The 25,821-nt window shown below is 39.5% G+C and overlaps 1 protein-coding gene across 3 annotated transcripts; it reads right to left on the reverse strand.

Moving 5' to 3' along the window:
- Positions 1 to 852: 852 nt before the first annotated feature.
- Positions 853 to 20,247, reverse strand: ace (angiotensin I converting enzyme (peptidyl-dipeptidase A) 1). Of its 3 annotated transcripts, none has more exons than XM_076093796.1 (25): positions 20,014 to 20,247; positions 16,416 to 16,583; positions 16,226 to 16,313; positions 15,149 to 15,292; positions 14,815 to 15,006; positions 14,146 to 14,243; positions 13,798 to 13,967; positions 13,236 to 13,459; positions 12,945 to 13,089; positions 11,618 to 11,716; positions 10,801 to 10,923; positions 10,503 to 10,708; positions 10,115 to 10,251; positions 9,632 to 9,790; positions 9,245 to 9,332; positions 8,774 to 8,917; positions 8,063 to 8,254; positions 7,526 to 7,623; positions 6,912 to 7,084; positions 6,480 to 6,703; positions 6,245 to 6,389; positions 5,976 to 6,074; positions 5,619 to 5,741; positions 5,104 to 5,288; positions 853 to 2,994 (listed from the first exon to the last, which is right to left on the reverse strand). In XM_076093796.1, the coding sequence occupies exons 1-25, from the start codon at positions 20,245 to 20,247 to the stop codon at positions 2,801 to 2,803; spliced, it is 3,852 nt and encodes a 1,283-aa protein (XP_075949911.1). In that variant the 3' UTR covers positions 853 to 2,800. The 3 variants fall into 3 exon arrangements, with proteins under 3 accessions (XP_075949911.1, XP_075949910.1, XP_075949912.1); XM_076093795.1 differs by having other exon boundaries at positions 5,098 to 5,288; XM_076093797.1 differs by lacking the exons at positions 14,815 to 15,006; positions 15,149 to 15,292; positions 16,226 to 16,313; positions 16,416 to 16,583; positions 20,014 to 20,247 and having other exon boundaries at positions 853 to 3,030.
- Positions 20,248 to 25,821: the final 5,574 nt, after the last annotated feature.

Consider the following 25,821-nt stretch of genomic DNA (forward strand, 5'->3'; position numbering starts at 1 on the left):
AAACGTCACAGTAGCATGTCATAAAAAGTCACAGTATAGTATATCAAAAAAAGTCATAGTATAGGATAGCATGCCGAAAAGTCATGAAAAAAGTCACAGTATAGCATGTCGAAAAAAGTCATACTATAGCATGTCAAAAAAAGTAATAGTATAGTATGTCAAAAACAGTCATAGTATAGTATGTCAAAAACAGTCATAGTATAGCATGTCGAAAAAAGTCATTCTATAGAATGTAAAAAAGGTAATAGTATAGTATGTCAAAAAAAGTCATAGTATAGCATGTCAAAAACAGTCATAGTATAGTATGCTGAAAAGTAATGAAAAAAGTCATAGTATAGCATGTCGGGAAAAGTCATGAAGAGTCATAGTATAGTATGTCAAAAATAGTCATAGTATAGTATGTCAAAAATAGTCATAGTATAGTATGTCAAAAACAGTCATAGTATAGCATGTCATAAACAGTCATAGTATAGTATGTCAAAAACAGTCATAGTATAGCATGTCAAAAAAAGTCATAGTATAGTATGACGAAAAGTCATGAAAAAAGTCATAGCATGTCATAAACAGTCATAGTATAGTATGTCAAAAACAGTCATAGTATAGCATGTCAAAAACAGTAATAGTATAGTATGTCAAAAACAGTCATAGTATAGCATGTCATAAAAAGTCATAGTATAGCATGTCATAAACAGTCATAGTATAGCATGTCATAAAAAGTAACAAAAACAGTCATAGTATAGCATGTCAAAAACAGTCATAGTATAGTATGTCAAAAATAGTCATAGTATAGTATGTCAAAAACAGTCATAGTATAGCATGTCGAAAAACGTCACAGTAGCATGTCATAAAAAGTCATAGTATAGTATAGTATGCCGAAAAGTCATGAAAAAAGTCACAGTATAGTATGTCAAAAAAAGTCATAGTATATAGCCTGTCGAAAAAAGTCATAGTATAGCATGTCGAAAAAGTAACAAAAAAGTCATAGTATAGCATGTCGAAAAAAGTCATGAAAAAGTCATAGCATGTCATAAAAAGTCATAGTATAGCATGTCATAAAAAGTCATAGTATAGCATGTCAAAAACAGTCATAGTATAGTATGTCAAAAACAGTCATAGTATAGCATGTCATAAAAAGTCATAGTATAGCATGTCATAAACAGTCATAGTATAGCATGTCATAAACAGTCATAGTATAGTATGTCAAAAACAGTCATAGTATAGCATGTCAAAAACAGTCATAGTATAGCATGTCATAAAAATCATAGTATAGTATGTCGAAAAAAGTCATAGTATAGCATGTCGAAAAAGTAACAAAAAAGTCATAGTATAGCATGTCAAAAACAGTCATAGTATAGCATGTCGAAAAAAGTCATAGTATAGCATGTCGGAAAAAGTCATAGTATAGCATGTCGAAAAAAGTCATAGTATAGCATGTCGGAAAAAGTCATAGTATAGCATGTCGAAAAAGTAACAAAAAAGTCATAGTATAGCATGTCAAAAACAGTCATAGTATAGCATGTCGAAAAAAGTCATAGTATAGCATGTCGAAAAAAGTCATAGTATAGCATGTCGGAAAAAGTCATAGTATAGCATGTCGGAAAAAGTAACGAAAAAGTCATAGTATAGTGTGTCGAAAAAAGTTATACTTTTACATCTGTATTACATTGTCGAAAAAAACAATGTAATACAGAGGTAATTTAAAATGTGACAAAAATATAAAAATGTCATAGTATAGCATTTTATAAAAATGTGCGTAAACATGTAATGTCAAATGATGTAGATATATCATATAATAATAAAAAATGATCAAGGTCATAACTTAAAAATAAAGTAATGTCTTTATTTTGTCAGAGTTGTCCTGAAGTCAAATATATCAATCATTGTCAGGAATTATGGAGCTATATTTTTTTCAATGGAAGAAATTTTTGTTTTCAATTTCAAAGGGACACAGGCAACATGTTTTATACTTCTTGTGAATATATTCCAGTTACTCTTTTCCAAATATGTATTTTGTATAAACTCTTGCCAACACATTATTTTGAAAACTGGACATAGTCACACACTGTCCACCTGATCTGTTTTTAATACATTTATTGTTGGCTAATTTGACCTAAACAATTGAATTAATAAGAGGAAACAACCTTTTGTTTTGTCGTGATAATGAAATTAAAAAGAACATTTTGAATTGTGTCTGTTTAGGGTTTATGTACGGTTAGGACAAGTTTGCATAACCAGTCTGTTACCTGAGTGCCCACAGGTTGTGATTGTGGATGTGACAGAGTTACTATTAACTCTGAATAAAGAGGGAAGGGCTGAAACAGATTCTGTTCTGTTTTAGTGTTGTTGTTCTACTGTGCAGTTTCTTTGTAATAAAATTGTTTTGACCAACCTTTGCAGTTCAATTGTTACCATCAGCAGTGTATTTTCCATAATATCTTGTTTGAACACATAGGCAGAATCAATATTTAATGTTTTTTATTGTAGAAATGCAGATTCAACAACAAAAGCAATTAAATCAAATATTCAAAAATGCCATCAATGACTTTAAAACATTAATTTAAAACATTTCTTCTTTAATAAACATTCAAATATTTAAAATAAATTACAAAAATGTAATGTTCTTTCGCATAGGCAAAAATATAATTTGACTCCAAGTGTGTACAACAAATATACAAGACTAGATAAGGAGGCAGACCAAAAAGAAAAGCTAATTTGATCAGATGTACAATACAGCACAAAAACACTGATGTTTATGATGAAGTTGGTATAGGTACTAGCTACTGCTAGCTGTCATTGACGACTAGTCCTTTTGCTTGAGCTCCATCGTGGATAAGGACTTTTCAGGCTTTTTTGACCTCCTGTACTTATAGGCCAATATGATGGTGGCCACCAAGAGGACCACACCAAGGACCAACAGGACCCACTGGCCAGCTATGGCAGCTGCGTCGTCCACATTCATACCCAGGAAGTCCACTTTACTAGCCTTAGCATTACCTGCAGGACAAAAATAAGAAGTTAGTTTTGACTGTTCTTCACTCAAACTCACTCATTCACATTTAACGTATTTAACAAGCTGCAGTTCTCCACAAGGAGGTACTATTCAGTCATTTTCAGACTAGTTATACATAGACCTACTTGTGGCATCTAATGGGCAGAAAAGTAAGAGCAAGAGCAGTTCCAGGTTAAATGCAGGAATCCTGTCGTTAAATTCAATAGCTTTTAAAAGATTAAAAATAAGTAAAAATAAAAAAACATCATGGTATAGAATGTCAAACAAATGTCTTGAAAAAGTCATAGTATGTTATACCATTATAAAATGTCATACAAAATGACATAATAAGGTGTGTCATAAAAAAGGCATGAAAATAGCATGTCAAATATTCTGTGAAAGTATAATAGTATATACAATAGTATGTCAAAAAAAATTTAAAAGTCATAGTATAGTATGCTATTGAAAAGTCTGTCATAAAGAAGTCAGGAAAAGTCATAGTATAGTATGCCATTATTATTTAAAATAGTATGTCATATAAGATGTCATAGTAGAATATGTCATGTAGAGTATGTAATCGAAAGTATCTTAGTATAGTAGGCCATAAAAAGTCAAAGTATAATGTAAGTAAAAAAAAAAAAAGAAAAAGAAATGTTGCAGTATGTCAAAAAATGAATGCCATAAAAAAATGTATCATACATCAAAATGTCCATATATAGTATGCCAGTGGTGGGCCGTCAGGGCCTGCAAAGCCTTCTCTGCTGGCCTAAATATAATCACAAAGCTATATCTATTTTATAATTTTTCTTAAATACACTACATGTATTATAATTTATAAAAATATTTTTCCCATTATCTTATTTTCTCATTGCACAGCTACTGTCTTCCTCAGTTGCTCTGCTTCCAGTGCAGCTTGTTTTAAGTAGAGCTTTCATCCAATCAGATTTCACCTCTGTGTCTCTAGGTAAGAAGAGAGGCCCAGGCCTGCAGACTCACAAGTGAATCCCTTTGCAGTTTAAGTGAATGGGGACGATATTGTTGATTGTCATTGTCATGTTCAACCAATCGGATCTTTAGTTTGACATGTTGGGCATATTCTTTGACGTGCCAGAGCCTGCTAGCCGGCCTACGAATAAATCCGTCAGTAACAAGAACTATGGAGTTGTGTATTTCCTGGAGGGAGTGATAGGAGAGTTACTACTCTGTTAATTTGTCTATCGTGTTGTTTTCATGATATGGGTAATATTGTTCCCTCTGATATGAATAATATTTGCACCATAAAAAGGTGTTGTAAAAAAATGTCATACTATACTATACTTAGACTAATACATCTACATTTGCAGCTTTAAAACCTAAAACCTGAAAAAAGAGCAGCTAAAAACAGGAAAAGTACACTGTAATACGACTCGCAAAAGTAGAAAAATGACAAAGATGTTACTCTTCCTAGATGGCGCTCATCAAAATGTTGATATCCTTAAACTGCTGAGGCTACTTTGTATTGATGACTCCGTTGTTGTTGATAGTGTTACAAATAACCTTCAAAAGACATCTGTCTCCAATGCTGTTCGGTCTCCGAATTTCTGTGTTGATATCAATGCCACATACTAGTAATCAAAAAGGTGAAAGGCAAGGTAACGTACTCCCCTGTGAAACAGCGTAACCTAAGGAAACAAAGTCATTTAATTTGACCTACTTTATATTCTTTTCACACTCATTCATTTTTGTATCAAAATTCTTTATTTCTCTTGATCTGCGTAACAGCTGTGTTCTCTTTTTCCCCACTATCTATTCATAGCCCTCCCTTTTACTCTGTTGCTAAGAATCTAATCAATCTAATATGTACACATCCTTTCAGTAGGATCTCATCAGTAAGACAAGAGGAGCAGGAGATTGATTTCACTGTAAGCCGCAGCAGAGGAGAAAAAACAAAATTAATCCCTCTGAGCAAAAACATTGTGCTTTATTTTCTTGGATGGAGTAAAAAAGACATTTGGCTTGGTGATTGGAAAACATACTGAACACAAAGCGAATAGGCTTGCCTGCATGCGTGTGCTTTTGTTCATGTTTCTGAAGAAGTATGAAAGTATGTTAATGCAAGAATGTGTTGCACGCACTTGAGGGTTTCCAGTCGTACTCGGGCCACCCTCGAACATCATTGTTCCGGTTGTTTTCTACCTCCAGCCATTCAATGAGAGGTTTGAAATACTGTATGAGAGGCTGGGCACTCATTTTGGGCTGGCCGGTGATCATGGTCATAGCCTCGGGCCAGGGCTTACTGAAGCCAAGCTTCATCACGTCACTGCCAACGACAACACATAGAGGGTCAGGGTGGAGGTCGGAGGGGAAAAGGATCAGTAGCAAGAGTGTGTTCTAGAGATAATTCCACACGTGGTGCAAAGCATCATTTCACCAGCTGCCTGCACTGACAAATACTCTCGAGAACAAAGAACACATTATGTGAATTGTTTGTCATTTATATGTACATACATACAGTATATGAAAAACATTTTCTAATGATGAAAAGAGCTAAGATTTGAATTCATTTATAATCATTTTTCATGTGGCAAATGCATCTTGGGATATGATAGATAAAGGTTGATTTTTATGGATGTGGTAAGTGGGTACTAACCCGAGTAGCTTCCCGGCTTCTTCAGACTTGTAGATATCACAGGTATGTAGAGGCCCAACATGTTTGGCAGCATCACACAGAGCCTTTTGGAACTGAAACTGGATGATGAAGCTAACGAAGTACCTGATTGAAGATCATTAGACATGACATTGCTTTAATGTCAGGAAGACACACAAAACAAACTGTCTCTGTCATCTCAACCCCTCATAATTGGAGATTGATTTTCTTTTCAGCCATGCGAGTAGCTGTGCTTATCTTATCTTTCCATAGTTCATTGGAGTGTGTTGAAGCTGTTATCAATCTATTGTGCTCAATTATCAGGTGCCCTGTTTGTTTTGCCAAACAAAGAAACGTTACCTCACGTATGGCACGTTAGCAGGGATGTGGAACTTTGCACCTGGGTCGAAGTCATCCTCAGTACGGGTTACAGGTGGACACAGACCCTGGTACTTCATTCTGCAACGCAATAAAGTTTAATCTAGTTTTTATTTAAGTATATAATTTACAAATGTATTCATTTAGAACACAAACTATGCTTACTGATTAACTTTCCTTTATCAATACAATACATTTTCTAGATGATAAACATTGCACTTTGTAATTGTAAAAATGCTGGTAAACTTTACCTGAGGTTCCACCATTCTTTATTGTACTCAGTCGATGGGATGCGCCCGTCAAATACCTTCCATCTCCACTGATCCATCAGGTAACCAAAAGGTAGGAATGCGATCTTGTCAAGCGCCATGCTCATCAGGAAGTTGATATCACTCTCTAGAGGAGGCGACGGAAACACCAAAACCATGAGCTGTGTTATAACATCACATGCTTTTACAGAACTATACAAAACTCATGGTCACTCACCATGGTTGTTCTCAACTTTGTCCAGGAGGCCGATGCTCTGCAGATGTTTGGGCGTGGACACCGACAGGGCTAACACATCGCCAATGGCCTCGTGGAAGCCGGGGTTGGCTCCATCACGGAAGGACACGGGCTGGTCTTTGTACTGCAGGAAGTACTGGATGTGGCCCATCTCATGGTGCGCCGTGATCAGGTCATCCATAGTCACAACAGTGCACTGTTTGATCCTGGTGACACAAACAAGGCCATCAATTTCACATCTTATTGGTTTCCATGCACTTAATGGCTGCAAAAGGAAGTGTATTTATTTAACAGGGACCGTGCACAGCTTCTTAACTGTAACAGCTGTAGCTAGGTTTTGGATAACGCACACAGACTTTTCTTTTGATGACATAAAAAGAAAATCTGAAAAAGGTTCTGAAAAAAATAAAGAACCTGAAGTCTTTTCGGTTATAGAAGTCCCAAGCAGAGGCGTGGCACACCACCTGGCGTCCGTCAGACGGCTTCTCCAGCATGGATTTGTTCCAGAACTCTTGTGGCATTGGCAACAGACCCAGAGAGGTGAAAAATTTGTCTGATTCCTGGAACATTCTGACGGCGTTCCAGCCCTGTACAGGAAAAGAAGAGTGAATATGTGGATGCAAGTGTGAGTAAATATAAACAGTTTTTCAGGCAATGAGAGATTTGTGAAGGGCAGTGTAAACATATAGCGCTTCTAAAAGGATCGGCGGTAACATACCCTTGAAAATATGTATACAGTATATTCATTAATAATGTACACTTCATGTCAGTTATGGATGTCTGCTGCTGTGATTCAGCTCAATTAAAAGTCTCTGTATTTATCCTCATGCTGCTTAAAACCTCCACTTTGGACTGCATCAGAGTCTTACTTCACTGAAACAAACTGATCCTTGACCTCTGAAGTGGTGGAAGAGTGCACATGCGTGCGTGTGTGTGCGTCTGTGTGTTCTTTGGGTGTGTCCTTGTGTATTCATGTGTGCAGGCTTGCTGTGATTGTTATGCAACAGCTGGCTCATGGGTTTACTCACCTGTGAAACCATAGCAGGAGTGGCGTCAACCTGCGTGGCATGCGGGTAAGGCATGGCCAAATCCATTATGCCAGACCACGTCTGTGCCCACATGTTGCCTGAAAGGACAGAAGACAGCTTTCCTATATTTTTTTCCAAGTTATGGGGCAAGTCATCCTCTACTCTGCCGGTAATAAACCAAGTAGGATTCGTGGCGGTGAGCCAGTCCAATTCCTCACTGCAAGGAACTGTCACACACAATCTCACGCTTGACGCCTCTGAAAGCAAATTGAATCGCGTCTAAATCCAAATGCATCTACAGCCAACGAGAATATCAATGGGGTACGCTTCCACACAAAAGGAGAGTTTAGGCTAGAGGAATCCTTTAAATTCCAAAGGGAAATACTGACTGAAGTGTGGTTTTGACCTGCGACCTTAGCCTCAACTCCTGAAAGCCTGATATGATCAATGGAAAGTTTCATGTAGCCCTGAATATTGTACTTAAATACAGTGTACCTTTAAGGAAACTAGTTCCAAAACTTCCCTATTGTTACCTACCCAGCAAATGAGCAGGAATGGGTCCCTTCAGGTTGATATGCTCGGAACCATACTTTTTGTACAGAGCCCTGCGGACATAGGCATGCACATTCTGATAGAGTGGTTCCAGCTCCTTCCACAGAGCCTCCAGGTCTTCCTCGAAGGTAGGGGTTTCATACAGGGAGCGCCAGAAAGCCCCATTGTCAGAGTGACCTACAGACAGCACCAGGGATACAAATATTATAAACATTACATTAGTTTTATGCAAACTATAAAAGTAAAACTGCAAAATATCCTAAATGATGAGTTTAACAATAAAAGGGGAACTTTGTGTTGTTTATGTAGGAAAACTAATTAATTCAATCAAACAGTAAACAATAGAAAGACTTAGATGAGAGGATTATACCACTTTATTGTCTGTATAGTTGAAAGGAAGCCAAATAGCTACACTTAGCACAAAGACTGGAAACAGCTTGCTCTGGCCAACGGTAGGTAAATCTGCTCTCGGGGGTTATGTGCCAGACTATATTTAGGCTGGGACTATGTTGCAGGCAAACAGCAGAGACTCCAGGAAGGTACTGGTCCTGACCAAGAAGCAACGTTTTTTGTACCGATTAAATAAACAAGATATAAAGATGCTGGTAGGTGGAGTTTGAACAGCCCTCACTCTGAAAAAAGAAATTCTCTAACCGAATCTCAAGGTGGATGTAAAATTACTCTTTCAGGTCATACCATTGAGTTTGGCAGCTGTGTTGGCCAGTTCAACATATCTCTTGAAATCCTGGCGAAGCACTTTGCCAGCAGCATCTCTCCATCCTTTCCAAGCAAACAACAGCTCGTCATAATCCCTGGACTCTGCCATGATCTTCTGGAGATCTGAAACACAGCGCATTCTTTTACAACTTCAAATACAGAATACTGTACAATGCAGCAGAGTATTCATGTCGTTTCAGAGGTTTCTTGTGAAATAATGAAGGGCAAGGTAATATTTATTGCACCCATTACATTATTTCAAAGTAGCTAAATGTTATTACATGCACCAGTAACTACTAATCAATAACCAATTTGATCTGGTAAGTATTAAGAAGTTACTGCATGGTTTGCCCTTATGCTACATTATCTTCATTATATAGTATAGCATTATTATTTATATTTCTTTGGAGTCTTTTCATATTAGGATTGGCATATACTTCATAGTCTTACCTGGATCCAGCGGATGGCATGCCCCATTGTCTCTGCACACCTCAGCCACACTGTACTTGGTCTCCATGTTGGATAGGAGAGTGTTGTACTGAAAAGGTAAAGGCATCCACCAAGCATTAGATCCCACAGAAAACATTTTTTTAACTACCTGCAAGCTCTGTTCTTTGTATTCTGAGATAGCATCATTACTGCTTATGGCTGCCTAGTCTTTAGTTAGCTAGATAATGTTAGCTAGCTACAGCCGACAGATGTCTCTCAGCATGAGTTTTCTGTCCATTATTGTCAACAAAGAACAACTTTCCCATTCAACTCAACCAATACATGTGCCTCCAGAGCAGCTCTGTCTTTAATTAACTATTTGTAAAACTAAAACTGAAGTCTCCACACCTCTTCCAGTTGTGCCGTGGTCAGCGCAGCCCTCTCAATGTCGCTGAGTTTATTGATCATGCGTTTGACCGAGCCGTCCTGGAAGTCTGTGGTGTCGTACTGACGGGCCTTCTGGCCATACTCCAGGGTGTGGGCCGACATCTCCAGGTTCTTCTGAAGCTAGAGAGGAACGATTAAACACTCTTGAAATGTTCCATTTTTACATTAATTGTCAGTGGAAACAGGTGATTGATTGGATGGATGGATGGGTTAAAAATGCACAGATGGGTAGTTAGGTACATTCCTACATGGGTTGATTAGTAACTCACTGACTTAAAATTAATTATTGTAATAATTATTGATTTAGACATTTTATTGATTCCCTGAATAATGCAAAAAACCAACATAAGTTGCAACACTTCATATGTTATTGATGATAGATGATGCTTGTACAATGTTAGAGTGATCTGAGTCAGTCGGTCTGTCAGAGGCAGAGGGGCTCACCATTGCCTGCTTATTGTCTTCGTTGATGTCTGTGTTGTACTTCCAGGAGGCCTCGGTGTAGGAGTTCCACACCACCTCAGCTGTGCTGTTGTAATCTTTCAGAAATGTCTTTGCATCAAGCTCATCTGTGTTCTTGTCTGGGTAAACAAAAAGAGTGATAAGCTAGCTGAACTACTGTAAATAAATCCATGTAATCAAGTTTGAAAAATAGTATCACATTTCAGCTTAATTACAATGTGTGAGTTATGATTATGATGTGGAAATGTCTTCACTTTCTTACATGTTGATTTATTTAGAATAGTTCTTATATGATATTCTGTCCTTCCAGATAATGTGAATGTGTATCATCCTCTGTTAGTCTGCTATACATTTTGATCAGTACTCTTACCAATATCCTCAGGGTAGCCCTCAGGGATGGGTGGGACCCAGTTAAAGTCAGGCCATCCCAATGTCTCATTCACATTTTGCTCTTCCAGCCACTTAACAATGGGGTCAAAGTATTTCATCAGTGATGTGGCATCCATCCTTCTGGTCCCTATAGCCTCCTGGAGCACTTCAGGCCAAGGTTTAGAAGAGCCAGCCTGGAGAATTTTCCTGGACGGGGTAGAGAGAAATCATATAACACCTTCACTGCTTCCCTAAATCCATTGTTCATGCTCTGTATAACAAACAAGCCGATGACATACTTTAAAATGGCCCCGGCTTCTGCGGAGCGGTAGATGTCGCATGTGTGTAAGGGACCCGTGTGCTTGGCTGCCGCGCACAGTTTTTCGTGAAGCTGGAACTGCAGGATGAAGCTGACAAAATACCTGAAGGGGAAATTATTGCCGTCATCTCTTCGGTAAATTATATTTACAATACCACAAACAAAAAGTCAAAAAAGACAGAAATCATAATGAGACATGATATTTACCTGCTTTTTGGTAAAATCTGTCATACTTCGATAAACTGACTAGAAAAGTAAAAAAAAAAAAAAAGACCCTTATAGGTTTCGATGATAAGCATGTGTTTCTTCTACAACACAAACATGTGTTTTTCTGTTTAAGTGGGTGTTTGACAACCTGTCAACGCCCACATTGTTAACATAAACCTGCTAGGGTCAGAAGCTTTGCTTTTAGAAGCTTCCTGCTATTGTAAGGTTATTGTATTGTTCAAAACCACACTCAAGTGCCAGTAATTTGAGTCCACATTACAGCAAACAATACCTTAATTCCCCAATCACCAGCTATTCGTGCATGTTCATTCACTTTCCATATTTCCCTGGTTCCCTCATAGTGTTGAGCAGGCACATACACAAATACACTCACACGCTCATCATGATTGTGCACTAAACAGGCTCTATTTTATAGTTTTTAAATCTTTAAGTCTGTATGAGTTCAGCTAATCAGACAGCTAGAAAAACATACAAATACATGTCCTGAAAATATCCATAGCCCAAGCTGATTGTGTGCATCTCTTGTGTGTAAACTATTACATAGTGGGGTGGTTGGAACAGGAGGATACCTGATGTATGGCGTGTTTCCAGGGATGTGGTATTTGGCCCCAGGATCAAAGTGCTCCTCTGTACGTCTGGTGGGTGGGCAGATGCCTTGATATTTTGTCCTTGAAAATGAAATAAGAGATAGATGTAACTAAGTAATAACTAATTTGTTCTGGAAAGTTAGGCCTTTATTAAAATGATCTTGTTACTAAGGAGCAGCTCTATAATTATTCTGTTGCGGCTTGGAGTTGCTCAGTCTCACCAGGTGTAAAGTGTATATGGAATATCAGCCATAAACTGACATTACATTAATGCAGCTACCATTTTTTCATGATTTAATAATGACTTACGATTGACGTGACAATATGAAAGACATTGCTGATGAACTTACAGAGAATTGTCACCTGAATCTGCTTTATAGTGTGTTGGAGGCTAATTGTTTAGCCCGTCAGGCTACGACTTTATTGTTTTGGTTCACTCTCACAGCTCTCATGCAGCAGGGAGCTGTTTTCTGGGACGTAGCTGTCAAAACTGTACACAAAAACGATATACTACCTACTAAGCACCAAACAGCAGGCAGAAAAGTTAACGACTAGATGGAGAATATTGTGGAGCATTTAGTCTCTTCAGCTCCGTCTCATGGGCGTAACTGCCAATTGAGGAGTTTATTTAGGCCTCGAGTCAATTTTTTTGATAATATGCAAGTAAACGTGAGGTTAATGCCCAATAAAATGGCACCGAATGTCAGTGTATCTGGCCACAGAGTAGTGGCTGGGGATTGGCGATGCACTCAGCTGAGTTATCACTAGTGGCCTCCATCAGCCAGGGGGCGGTTAAGAGTAGTGAGTGAAGAGTCAGCACGCAGTCAATGGCATTAGAAAACAGGCAATAGAAGGTGTTTTGAAAAAGTGTGAGTCACTGCAGCCACACTCACTCACGGACACGCATGAGCCATCAAATGATTTTCCTGGTAGAGATAAAGAAAGTGGACTTCCATTCATCAGATGGACACAAACCTGACTCTGAATGAATGATAATGATGGTTGTTTGTTTACTCATCCAGAAGTGTATGCATAATTGTTTGCCAACAGGTTCACCATATCAACTTAAAAGGTGATGATCTGTCAATAACTTGTTTCTGCTTCTCATCGTTAGCATAGCTTAGCATAAAGACTAGATCAGTAAAAAACAGCTACTTGCAAGAGCTTCATATTTACTATAAAGACATGAGTGTTGTCTTCTCATCTGATTCTCAGCAAGAAAGTGAATAATCACACTTCCAAAAAATAAAGCCATTCTCTTTACATGGAATATGTTGTAAGTGTATTAAGCCTGTGCATAAAAGTCTACCTGAGGTGCCACCAGTCAGCGTTGTACCGCTCTGGTGGTGTGTTTCCATTGAACACGCCCCATCTCCACTGGTCGATAAGGTAGCCAAAGGGAAGGAAGGCTATCTTCTCCAGGGCCATCTTTAACAGGTAGTTGGTATCAGTTTCTGGAGAAACACAATGCAGAAACACATTCTTTAAACATTTGCTGATGAATAGAGATATTTAAGAATTCATGTTGGAAATTCATCCACATCTGTTCTATGGGAGGGTATTTCAGTGGCTTGGATTTTAATTGATTCCGTCTCTTTACCAGGGTCAGAGGTCACAGTTTCCAGAAGTTTAATAGTTTGTAGATGTTTGGGTGTGGAAACGGAGAGAGACAAAACATCGCCAATAGCCTCGTGAAAACCAGGGTTGGCGCCGCGACGGTAGCCCACAGGCTGGTCCTTGTACTGCAGGTAATATTGGACGTGCCCCATCTCATGGTGTACGGTAAAGAGCTGCTCCATCGTTACTGTGGTGCACTGCTTGATCCTAGAGAGTGAAATAACTTTACATTATGGTCATTTTGTTGATAACACTTGATAATACAAAGACATAGTGGAGTAATATCTACCACAGCAAAGAATGAAATCACTCCCCTTCTGTTTGTGTTGTAAGCTGAGCTTCTCCTTGCTTTCTTGACATATACCGGGACAGCCACGTGTGCCTTTTAGTGCATGTTAATGAGCCCCACTGTGGCTAGCTCACGGACACCGCTCTTCACTGCCCTCATAAGTTGTGGTGTCCACCCTCCCGCTTCACCTCAAGTAAACACTGTTGGCTCTGTAGAGCAACTATAATTCACTCATAACTTCATTAGTTAATTTTACCTGAAGTCTTTGCGGTTGTAAAAGTCCCAGGCAGACGCATGGCACACCACCTCGCGACCATCAGGCTTCACCAGCATGGATCCGTCCCAGAACTCCTCGGGCATCTTCTCTAAATTCAGAGACGTGAAGAACTCCTCGGCCACACGAAACATGTGCGTGGCATTATAGCCCTGTGGAGAGGAAACAAGTCACAATTCAGCTCAATGCTATCTGAGGAAACTATAACTGCCTTAAAGCAAATTAAGCTTTTATGAGCTTTATCATTTGAGGCAACTGTCTGCAAGACCAACAGGATGCTTATTTTACACAATCCATACCAGTGGCACAACATCTTTCCCCCATACTCACTTGTTTCAACATTTCATCAGTCACATCCAAGTTGGGTTTATCAGGAAATGGGATCATCATACCATAAATATTGTTCCAGGTCTGGGCCCACATATTTCCTGAGGGTGAGGAAGAAAACACACTTTAGCAACAATTCAGACTTGTTATGAGATTCTCCGCTCAGGGTCACTGTAGGAAATACCTCATTCACAGTCATGTGATAAGCACCCCAAATGACTTGCCGGGTTTTGTCTGCATCTTAATACAGTAATGTGTGATCACATCTCTTGATGACTTTCCATGCTTTTATTAAATAATGACTCTTCATGTTTGGGAATGTATGACAATTATTGGAGCAGTGACAAAATATGTGGTTAAAGCCCTACACCCGATCCATAAAGATCTACATTTAGTGTTCCTTAAGAATGACGTATTGGTCCCGTAGTTACTACAAAATAATGCCCTGATAAAAAACAAAAAACATGTTTGCTGTCCTCTGTGTATGTAAAAATGCATCCATTGTGCACACAAGGCCTTTACGTCGCACAACAATTTGGATGCAACTGTCCAACTTTACAGTAACTCCTTCCTTTAGCATAAAGAAATACATTACCCCTGTGACCCAGCACATATTCATGGCTCGTGTCAGCAGATAGCATATGTTAGCAACATAACAATGTTCAGTTGTACCTAGCAGATGGGCAGGGATGGGTCCTTTGAGGTTGATGTATTTGGGACCGTACTGGTTGTAGAGCTTGCGGCGCACAAAGGCATGCAGGTTCTGGTAGAGGGGTTCAATGGTCCTATAGAGTTCCTCTATATCATGCTCAAAGGTCGTAGACTCATACCAAGAGCGCCAGTCAGCTCCAGTGTCATCAAACCCTAAACAGGACAAAATGGTAATGTCATTTCTACTCCTTTACTCTCCTTGTTCTATCGTTATGTCAGTCCCATTCAATTGATTACTCATTTGTAGCGTTATGAGTGCTCTCAATAACAATGACAAAAAGTGAAGAGTTCTTACCATCAGCTTGAGAAGCATTGTTGCTGAGCTCCACAAACGTGGGGTAGTACTCTCTCAGAGGTACACCTGATTCATTGTGCCAGGCCTCCCACACGTACAGCAGCCTCTTGTAGCTCCTTGAGGTGGCCATTATGTCTGTGAGATCTGCAAAAATAAAAAAAATAAAAAAATTCCAACCTTAAGTCATGAAGAAAATGATGGAAATGTAAAGGGACGCTGACCTTATCTGGTGCACAGACAAACATTTATAATTCAAAAGCGAAAGGTGAAATTTATTTCCCAAAACAATGAAGATGTATCGGCATTTGAATTACTTCATGCTCTCTCAGCAGGAAAAGGCCAGAACAGACGCATTACCGAAGAGATTAGCTTTGAGTTATGACAACTCAATGATATTTTGAACGTGATGCAAAACAACTTTTATCTTTAAAATGCCAGAAATAGGAAATGAAGGGGAAGAGAAGGAAAAAAGTTGAAGAACACAAGGTGGTTGAAATGGTGGAAAAAGTGATTGCCGACAGTCTGTTTGTTATTGTAATGACTCCATGTGTTTTGTAAAGGGATGCACCACATCCTTTGAATAACCCTGTTCCACCTTAGTAAGTTTCCAAGATTAAGAATCTAGTAATACCACAGTTGTAAATTGGCATCTTTATGGTTATGAGTAATAGTTTTTAGAAGAAGTAATATTTGTGTTGTACTGTGTGTGTTGGCAAGCTTTTCTCACAATTACTATTGGCAGCTAAAACATCGAGCCATTGTTCACAATACATGCCGGCAGCTTTAAAAGCCACCGACATGATGTTTCTATAGCATTTTACTCAACACTAATGGGCACATCCATAACACTTCCTTTGGAGACCTCTCTGAAGTACTTTTGCCCATCCTGTTACTTTTCCAAGAGCAGATAAGATCTTAACCACTTACAACTGTTTTTTCTTCTTTAGATTTCCCCTCCTTATTGTTGTGATTTTCATAATCCTCAACATTGTTCGTACCCCGTTTCTTTCAAATAACTCCAAAGCATCTGAATCATATAATTCATGCATTTTAAGCTTTTATTCTATATTTACTTACGTGGATCCAGGCTCCAGCTTATGTTCGGTGCTGGATGCACCTTGGCCGTTGAATAAATATTGTCCATTTTGCTGAGAATCGTGTTATACTGGAGACAAGAAAAAGAGTTTTGATGTTAGTCAAACAAGTTCAGCATTAATACAGCGATAAAAAAATAATTAGAAGGACAAATCTCCTATTCTAAACAAACCTCCTCTCTTTCTTTCTGGGGCAGGTTGGCAACTCCCAGTATCTTGATCTTCTTCATCAGATTCCCGTCTGAAGGAGTTAGAGACTCTAGAACCCCATTACTGAAGACCTGCTTGGCCTTCAACCCCCACGCTGAGGAGAAGGCCTGCTCTTCAAGGGATGCATTTACCTAAAGACGATAGCAAGTTAATGATCAGAATATGTTGATTACTCAGACTCAACAACCTAAAACGTAAAGCCGGGCCAAGAAGAGCTAATGAACATGCAGCGTCAGTCATTTAGTTTCTTCACATCTATAAGCATTTTTTATGACCAAGCAAGGGTTATTTTTGTTATTTTCCTTTGTAGTCATAATTTTTGCAACATTGATGTGTCTCAGGAGTAGAAAGTGGGCAGCAATGAGAGCACGTTCGGACATAAACGACACCTTTGTTGAATGGTGTGGGAGGAACCACCTGCACCTCAGTGTGACCAAGATGGAGGAGGAAATGAAGAGAACTAAGATACATTCACAACTTTGATTATTTACGGATACTAAAGAACAGGGAACATCAAAAATGATTGATTCTACATCTAGAGAAAGCTCAGTTTCTTTGTTTTTGTATCAGTGGGTCATTAGCCATGTCGTCTTTTTTCAATATTGAATGGATTGTCATATTATTGGCGCTTAATGGATGAATCCCATGGACCTCTGTGATCCCCTGACTTGCGATTGCCGTTATTTGATGCAGGCATTAAGTGACCCCCTGACTTTTAATCTCACACCATCATCCGGTCAAAATTTAAATTAGTCCAATACTTTGGTTTACCTATAGCTAACAGATTTGATAGGTTAATGGCCAATAGCTGCTGGCATGGCGGCACACTTTTCTAACTCCTTTACCAGCTGCAACATATCGTCATCTGTGCATTCATGTGTTCCTTGGCAGCTGTACCAACACATCTCTCCTCTGGGATCAATAGAGTGCTCTGTCTATTGGGAGCAAGGACAGAACAGCATAACAAACATAGCTCAAGGATCATATTTTTGAAAAATGTCTGTCATTGCTCAAGTATATGGCCTCACTGAATCTCACAATTTCTTTTCTTTATGGCACTCTGGAAGGCCGTGGACATCGGCGTTTCCATTATGTAATGGCGGTGCTGGTAGAATGAAAGGACTCAAGGCTGCTGTGGAACATTGCATGGATAGTATGTGTGTGTCACATTGATTTGCTCCTATTGAAAATGATGAACTACTGCTGTATTGTTACAGCACTATGCTGCACCTGAGAGATTGCGTTTGCCGAAGAAAAATATGTTCCTTACTGTGTTGCAACCTTATACTGTGTGTGCAGGTATTTCCGATTTTCACAAGTGTGACTACGCTAGCTCAATTTACAGTGTGATTTCTTAACTTTGAGGCAACCACATCCTGATATAACTGACCAAACAGCAGCTTCATTCCAGTGATGTTTTCATGGAAGCCTTTCTTATCTGTCTTTCTCGCATCCTTCACTAAAATAACAGGCTGCACGAGGGAAAACTGGTGACAGTGAGTTGAAGTATTAACTCTGACCTTTGTGCTCCTCTTAAGCTCTGTCTTCTACTCAAACGTTTTTTCCACCCCGCCTACACCCGTCCATCCACCCAGATAATCATTCTCAACCGCAGAAACACAATAAAGATACTAGAAGGCTGAAATGCCTTTTTTTTTTGCTGATTTTGTTTCCCTCAAGGTCTTTTTGTTTTACAAGCTGGAATGAGTAATTGGTAAAGAGGTTTATTTAAAACAATACTTCATACTCATTCGCCTGGTTGTGGTCAAAGGATAACTAGACTTGAATGCAGCACTTCTGTAAGAGTTCATTTCCAAAATGAAAACACATGCACTTTGGTTGTTAGCTTTTAGAGGTAAGTATTTAGTTAAAGAGTTATTAGAAGGTATTTGTGCCTGAAATACTGGAATTCTTAGAAAGAAGATAATTTTGCTTGGACCACGAAATGCTTCCAACAGGAAATTACAGCATTTCAAAATAGAACTCTTCACTTGAAGGTATAGTTCTCAAACTTCAAATTCAAATCACATAAAAAAAAGCCGGCAGTATGCAGTGAAATGAGCCTCAGGTCTGATTGAGATACTTGAAGGCAGCTGGTATTTAATTCTGGGGTTCAAAGGACCTCAGTCATTGATATCCACTCTCATCAGTTTATATTCAGCATGATTAGAAGCTCATGAACCGATCCTCATTCCGTTTGATCTTCCACACATCTAACATGTGCCTTATTTGCACCCAGACCAAATCACTCTCACCTCTGAAGCCCAGGAGGAAGTGTGTGTGTGTGTGTGTGTGTGTGTGTGTGTGTGTGTGTGAATGTGTACTTGTTGTAATTTAACCTGCCTTTATTAAAATAATTTCTATGCAACGTAATAGATTTACAAGGCAGCGTAAGAGAAATGGCAACACTAGAACATCTCTCTCTTAGGCTTAACTGCCGTGCTCTCCCTTTGCTGCCAGTTTAGATGGAGCTCAGCGCTCTGATCCACTTTGATCCCATCTCAGAACTCTCCGTGCTCTTGCATTGCAACTACAATCCTGCTCATCTTTCACCTTGCATAGCTGACACATTCTAGAGAGCAGAACACATTCTCCAGCCTGACTCTGTTGACATTGGTGTGGTGGGGGCTGCATCTACACCTGTTCAATGTGTGACTAGAGACCAAAGCCTGGATAGTGTACTGAAATCCTGTTGTGACAGCTGTCCAAGCACACTCGGGGGAGAGAGGGGGGGGGGGGGGGGGGAAGAAATTCAGAGGCTTTGCCCCGAGTGTGCTGGTTGGACAATTTGCTTTAACAAGTTTGTAAATGACAGAATAAGCTGGTATTTTTTCGCAGTATACATGGATATGTGTGTATTGACTCTTGTGCTTGGAGGCAAGAAAACACTCCTTCACACTTGTACAGTTTCATTGTCTCTTCTTCTGCTACATCTCCCCTTCTCTCGTTTGCAACGTTTATACAATGTTTCGCAGGCATATGTTGAGAAGAAAACGTGAAACAATTCCAATCTGCTAATAATGCAACGTCTCATAGCTGACCTCCTAAAAGCTCCAAATTCCTGCAACGTATTTTAATGGCTGCAAATATTGACACTTTAAAGTCCTTTATATTGCCACTATAAAGGACTATTGGTGTGTAAAACTGCATCTAGTGGCGGGTGCATTCATCTGGAGAAACTGTACGAAGCAGAAAATATCATAAAACAGACAGTTAAGCAAATGATAGTCAACATTACGCAAGTAAGAAATGTATTCAGAAATTGAAGACGTTTGCACCACAGGCATTGAGATCCGTTTTATATTTCCAGTAACACACAAGCTGAGTTGGCTGCGTTGGTAGGAAACTGAGCGTGTTATTCTGGAGAGAGAAGAATAGGGGTAGTATCCAAATGATGCAGGGCTCAGTTCCACGGAAACCCTTGACCATGCATGAATTAATGGTGATGAGGTGCCAGTGCTGGCTTGAACTGATCTAAACGGGCCAATTTTATACCAGCGTGAGAGAAAGGTCCAGCTAACATGTCACCCTCTAAGCTCAATAGTCCAGGAGTTGTCCTACCTGAAGCTTGGAGTTGTGGTCCGTGATGTTGGTGTTGTAGTTCCAGTTGGCAGAGACGCTGTAGAATAACACCTCCTCAGCAGTGCTGTTGTAGTCGCCTAGGAACCTCAGTGCATCATCTGTGTTGTTCACATATTCTCCTGGCTCCCAGCTTGCTGGCAGAGCCTCAGAGTGTCCCAAGACTGCCAGCAGCAGCAGCACTGACCACAGAAACCCATCCACGCCATTACCCATGGCTAGCCTCCACCAAAGGAAGAGTGGAGGAGAAAAAATGTAAAGTGAAAGAGTTGGAAGGAAGAGCTAAAAATACACTTGCTCCAGTGAATTGAGAGTACACCTTCTCCCTGGAGCTGTTGTCTCATCTACTCCCTCACTGCTCCCTTCTTAGCACCCCAGCCTGTCTGCTGGTGAAATGCACAGAAGTCAAAGCGAGCTTCTTTTTAAGTGTCAGTTTAACCCAGCCCACACTTCTCTGCAGCCTTCCCTCTTACCTCTTTACACCACTGGACACATTTCCCCCCCAATCCCCTTCCTTACCACTATCTTTTCTCCCTCCCTTCTTTCTTTTTCTGTTTAGCAGCCAGGATTTGGACGGATGGCAATATCTGTGATCAGATCCCAGTTTCTATGACTGTACGAGATGAGAGATAAGATATGACACACCAGTGTGTCTGCCTGCCTGCCTGTAGAGTGGCGGATCCTGAATAACCAGCGCTGGAGTGTCTGGGAGGGACTCCACATGCTTTGCTCTCAGCTCCCATCGAGAATATACTGCACAGAGCAGTTTATTTCCTCCATTTGAGGGAATAAGAAACAGATTTGCACTTTCTTGACATCATTTCCAAGTAAACGAACCAAATTCACCGCGGTGTTCTTAATTTCTAACTGAGCTGTTTCAACTTGTCATTCCCCTGTAATCCTCTGAGAGAGCAGACTGGAGGTTATATTACACACTGTTCAGTGCAGATTTGATGAAGCAATATTAAATGTACAGTACATGGACAATTTAAAAAACACATACCTGAACAGTGCTTACCAAAACACAATGCAGGTGTCACAGCTCTGTCACTTCTATCTAGCCTTTTCCACCTTTCACTCACCTAATCAGTTCATTCAGTACACCTTTGCCAGCCAGAGCCCTGGCCTAAACCCAATTGAGCATCTCTGGAGAGACCTGAAAATGGCTGTCCACCAACGTTCACCATCCAACCTGACGGAACTGGAGAGGATCTGCAAGGAAGAATGGCAGAGGATCCCCAAATCCAGGTGTGAAAAACTTGTTGCATCATTCCCAAGAAGACTCATGGCTGTACTAGCTCAAAAGGGTGCTTCTACTCAATACTGAGCAAAGGGTCTGAATACTTATGACCATGTGATATTTCAGTTTTTCTTTTTTAATAAATTTGCAAAAATCTCTACATTTCTGTTTTTTTCTGTCAAGATGGGGTGCTGAGTGTACATTAATGAGAAATAAAATGAACTTTTTTGATTTTAGCAAATGGCTGCAATGAAACAAAGAGTGAATAATTTAAAGGGGTCTGAATACTTTCCGTACCCACTGTATATTGCCCTTTTTGTTGTGTTTGTTAGGTCAGATTTTGTCAGTTAGATCAGTGTAGTCTGTTCACTTCTATTCAGTTTATGTTGAATTAGCATAGCCTAATTTAAGTTCTGTTTAATAGATCTCTTTTATGGGCCCAGAACTTTATTGCTAATTTTGTAAATCGTTTGTTTCACTTTTGGTCAAATAAAACCCTATTCTTGAAAACCCACCAGTGACTCCTCATGCCTCTTACATTGGTCTCTTCCACATCACAGACAATCATTTGACCCATGGTCGTGTAAAAAATACTGCAGCTTCTAATCACAGATTGGCACTCTTCATTTTAATGGATACAAAACCATTTGAAGATGAATTGACTTCCTGTCACATTTACCTTTCATGCTTTATAGTGCCATGTTCAGGCCACTGTTAAAAAAATCAACCACTTCTCTTGGTACCAACCAGCTGATCATTCACCCGACCCTGGACCCTGACTGGCCTTAGTTACACTTTAATTACAAACAATAATTACAAATAAACCATTTTAAGTCCACTGAAAATATGTGGCTGGTTTGTTTAATCTTGGCAATATTCACAATGTTCAGTAACGTTTTCCTCAAATAATGCCATATTTTATATTTCTGAGGAATAACGCCATATAGAAATTTGAATATACTAAATTAAAACTTCGAATGATTACTCTAGACATTATTGCACAGTCTATCTGAGTTGTGTGATAGGCGATACAAATGTTATTCATATTAGAAGACCACCCGTATTCAAGATTACACTCAAAAACAAACCCAAATTGTCCAACCAGCTCACTGTTGATATTCAAACCTCCAGTGTGAACTGTGTTGAGTTTGAAAACATTGACAGTTAGCTGAAAGGAAATTTGAAGATTTCTGAGCACTGTAACAAAACAAGGTTGTTTGTCTTTAGGCTGCTCAATGAGGCCCTTCAGAACGAAGCAGTGACTGAATGAGCCCATAAAACATGATAATGTTCAAAAGACGGATCTAATATTCCACAAAGATTGGATCATAAATCTTTATGACTTAAATAGCTGAAAAACGTTTCCTTAAGAGTTTGGTTTACTTGTTCAGTAAGAGTTTGGTTTGAAGTGTGAATGGATCACATTTATTTTTTCCAACAATCGACATATCTTATTGTTCGTTGAAGCTCATATTTCCCAGGTTCATGTAAAACTACAGGTATCTGGCATGTTGATTTATAGTGTTTGGTGAAAGTCACGAGTCAATCAAAGCATCTATTAACCTTGGTAGAGTCATGTGACTACAGTAAACTAATACTTATCTCTTTATATTGATATAATCCTTATCACTCAACAAAGGTATCTTTCTCGTCTAAAACAGGACGCCTTTGATGGTGGAATAAATGGCGTTGATAAGGAGCAGATAAAGGAGTGATTTTAATGATGCTGACATTGCTAAAGATAAGCATAGCCTGTGAAATGAAGTGAATTCACACTGTACTGGTGACTGTGCTGTCAATATTACATCACAGTCGCCGTTACAGTGTTGATTCACTTCCTTGTGAAGTGTGTGTGTGACTGAATCTGAACTGTTTGTTTGTCAGGTCAAGGCAGAGGGAGTCATCATCACCTCACAATGAGACAGCGATAGCTACACGAGTACTTCAGGGTCATAATAGATTTAGCCTCGGATCACAGGATTAAAATCACACCACAGCGTCCTGCAGATGATCCTCTGTGCAGAGATCTGCCTCGATCGGGTACAGATAAGTCATCCTAGATATCTGTCGAGCCACGTAGCAGATATCTTCAAAGAGATAACGGATATCTCAAAAATAGCACCAATGTTCCAGTACACACACACAAGTGTTGATGCCTTTGAAAATGTGAGACACATGTCCAACATGTGAGCCACCTGGAGTGGGCTGGATACTTATTGACAGAGCACATCCTAGCTGAGCTGATAGGGATTGATGGAGCAGCGGTAATGCAGCGGTGGCTCTGTAAAGTTGCGGCTTGAGGCTGATCACGTCTGGTCATGAGAGTGTTAAGTCAGACAAAGGCAATGTGCATCAAGAAAAATGTCATATGTCAAAAATAGTGATATACTTTTGATGAGAAAAGAAATCCATCACAAGATTTGTAATCTGTATTTCACAGCCAGGGGCTTAAAAAAAAGTTGGAGAAAAGGGCAGCAGGTGCCTGGAGACTAATTTGAATTGAGTTCACAGTGTTCACAGTGAGTGCAGAGTGTTAACTGCTGCCTTATTTTGTGTCTCTGTGTGTGTGTGTGTGTGTGTGTGTGTGTGTGTGTGTGTGTGTGTGTGTGTGTGTGTGTGTGTGTGTGTGTGTGTGTGTGGAGATCTGACAATGTAGTCTCCTAGCACAATAATTGAATTTGGCTTTTCCTTTAATGGAAGTCTGTGAAGTGTGGAGAGGCTGTGATAGAGCCAGAACATCCAATCTCCACAAACAGGCATATGTTGCACACACCATTGGACATGGATGCTGCAGTGCAGTGTGTGTGTGTGTGTTTGTGTACTGTAGGGTGTAAGATGACATTTTAACTCCTTCTGTATAGCTTCTTCACCAACATTGTGAATAACTTCAAAATATGAATCAGATATCATTCCAGTTCAGATTCATCGTGCATAATGCATGTGCCCTGTTCTGCAATCATGGTGATAATTCTAAAAGTGTCATCAGTTCATAATAATACAAAGAAATCATAATTTATAATCATAATTTGCAGGAGGCGACCATTGAAGATCAATGTGGAATCTAGGTAGCAACTGCACACATCTGTCCTGTAAGAAGAACCTTAATGTTTCATTGTTGGTTGAATCATTACGCCTTAAGCTGACTGTGGGAAGCTCACCGTTTTGTTATAATTAAGGTATTAAAACTGAATAATTGTTGTGTCTTCTTGTTTGTTAAGATTAATAATTAGATTCCCCAACATATTAAACAGGGTATGGTCTAATATAGATATTAAAGGTACCCTGTGGCGTACGATTTTTACCACTAACAGCACTATAGAGACGTTGTATTTTTATGAGAACATTGTTGCCAATTCTTTCCCAATGAAAGTAGTTAAAACTTGCTAAATGTAGCGAGAAAGTCACCAAGTCAGCAACACTGACAGCCCGTCCCGTCAGGCCTCCCTCCATTACCACTCCCCCAAAATCATCATTATGAACATAAACAACGAACATGGCTATTGTGAGTGCTCACAGCTTTTAAGATTGCAACCTGTGGGAGACTCTGGTGACGAGCAATGTGCATGTGCAGGCAGGAAGGTAGGTAAGTAGCAATGATTGGACGGGCAACCGTTTTGTCCACTCATTTCATTTTTCGCTGGATGGGCTTATTACAGTCCTGCGACAGCCACAGTTACTGGATATTTTTCATTAAATTTATTGATTGCTCTCAGGATATAATGAGCAACCCTTGCTGGTTTCACACTCGGAAAGTTTGTCCATGTAAACAAGGCCATAAAACAGCAGTGTGCTGTCCATGCTGTCCTGACTGATACGTATGGTGGATTTGGATTTCAATGCAGCTAATCTGTAGCGGGAGGGGGCTCGTGATTAACTATCTGTTCAGATGGTTCAGGATAAACACACTGAATTTGTTTATTAGTGAATACTTTATACAAATGTGACCTCTCCAAGACTGAAATTCCAGAGGATTAAAAAGTGCATCTGAGTAAGTGTGGAGTAATGACTGAACGGGTAAGTGTGTGTTACAAAACCCTGGTTGAGCATTTGAGGCTCAGAAAGAAAATGACATAATGTCTGAGGTCAGCGAGAGGGCAGGAAGGTAAATATAGAGTGTTCTCCCTCTGCTCAGCTGCAGTAGGTTCCTGTGTCTCTACAGTATATCATATCATTAGGCCATGTCTGTCTAGGTATAGTGTGTAGTGTGTTACTAGCTGCATTAAGTCATGCAGAACAACAAAAGCAAGGGACAGAATCACAGCTATTTGTTATGACCAGAGATTGAGAAAGTCTACAGCCGCACAATGCAACACACACGATATAGAATTTCTGTCGACATACACAAAAATAAATTTAGTTGTCGATCAGTTTTCTTTATTGTGATAAATGTAGGGTTTGTTCAACTAAAGGAAAATGCAGCAAAAAGCCATAATTATAAAAACAGTAATCAGTATCATGATTGTGAACAGTAAATCTCTATCTTCTCTTTCAACACAAATTACATGGTGGCTAAATTATTTCTATGGTAACATTTTTTGACTCCAGATTGT

This window comes from Anarhichas minor, unplaced genomic scaffold (genome assembly GCF_050575085.1).
Source record: "Anarhichas minor isolate MPS153535 unplaced genomic scaffold, ASM5057508v1 ptg000017l, whole genome shotgun sequence".
NCBI lineage: Eukaryota > Metazoa > Chordata > Actinopteri > Perciformes > Anarhichadidae > Anarhichas > Anarhichas minor.

Bases quoted from the DNA above. Each gene is read 5' to 3' on its own strand.
- ace (XM_076093795.1), bottom strand. From the start codon at position 20,247: ATGGGTAATGGCGTGGATGGGTTTCTGTGGTCAGTGCTGCTGCTGCTG. The intron at 8,255-8,773 runs GTATGACCTGAA...TGCTGTCTGTAG, and splicing joins CACAGCTGCCAAACTCAATG to GTCACTCTGACAATGGGGCT. The intron at 5,289-5,618 runs GTTAGTACCCAC...TGTCGTTGGCAG, and splicing joins GAAGCCGGGAAGCTACTCGG to TGACGTGATGAAGCTTGGCT.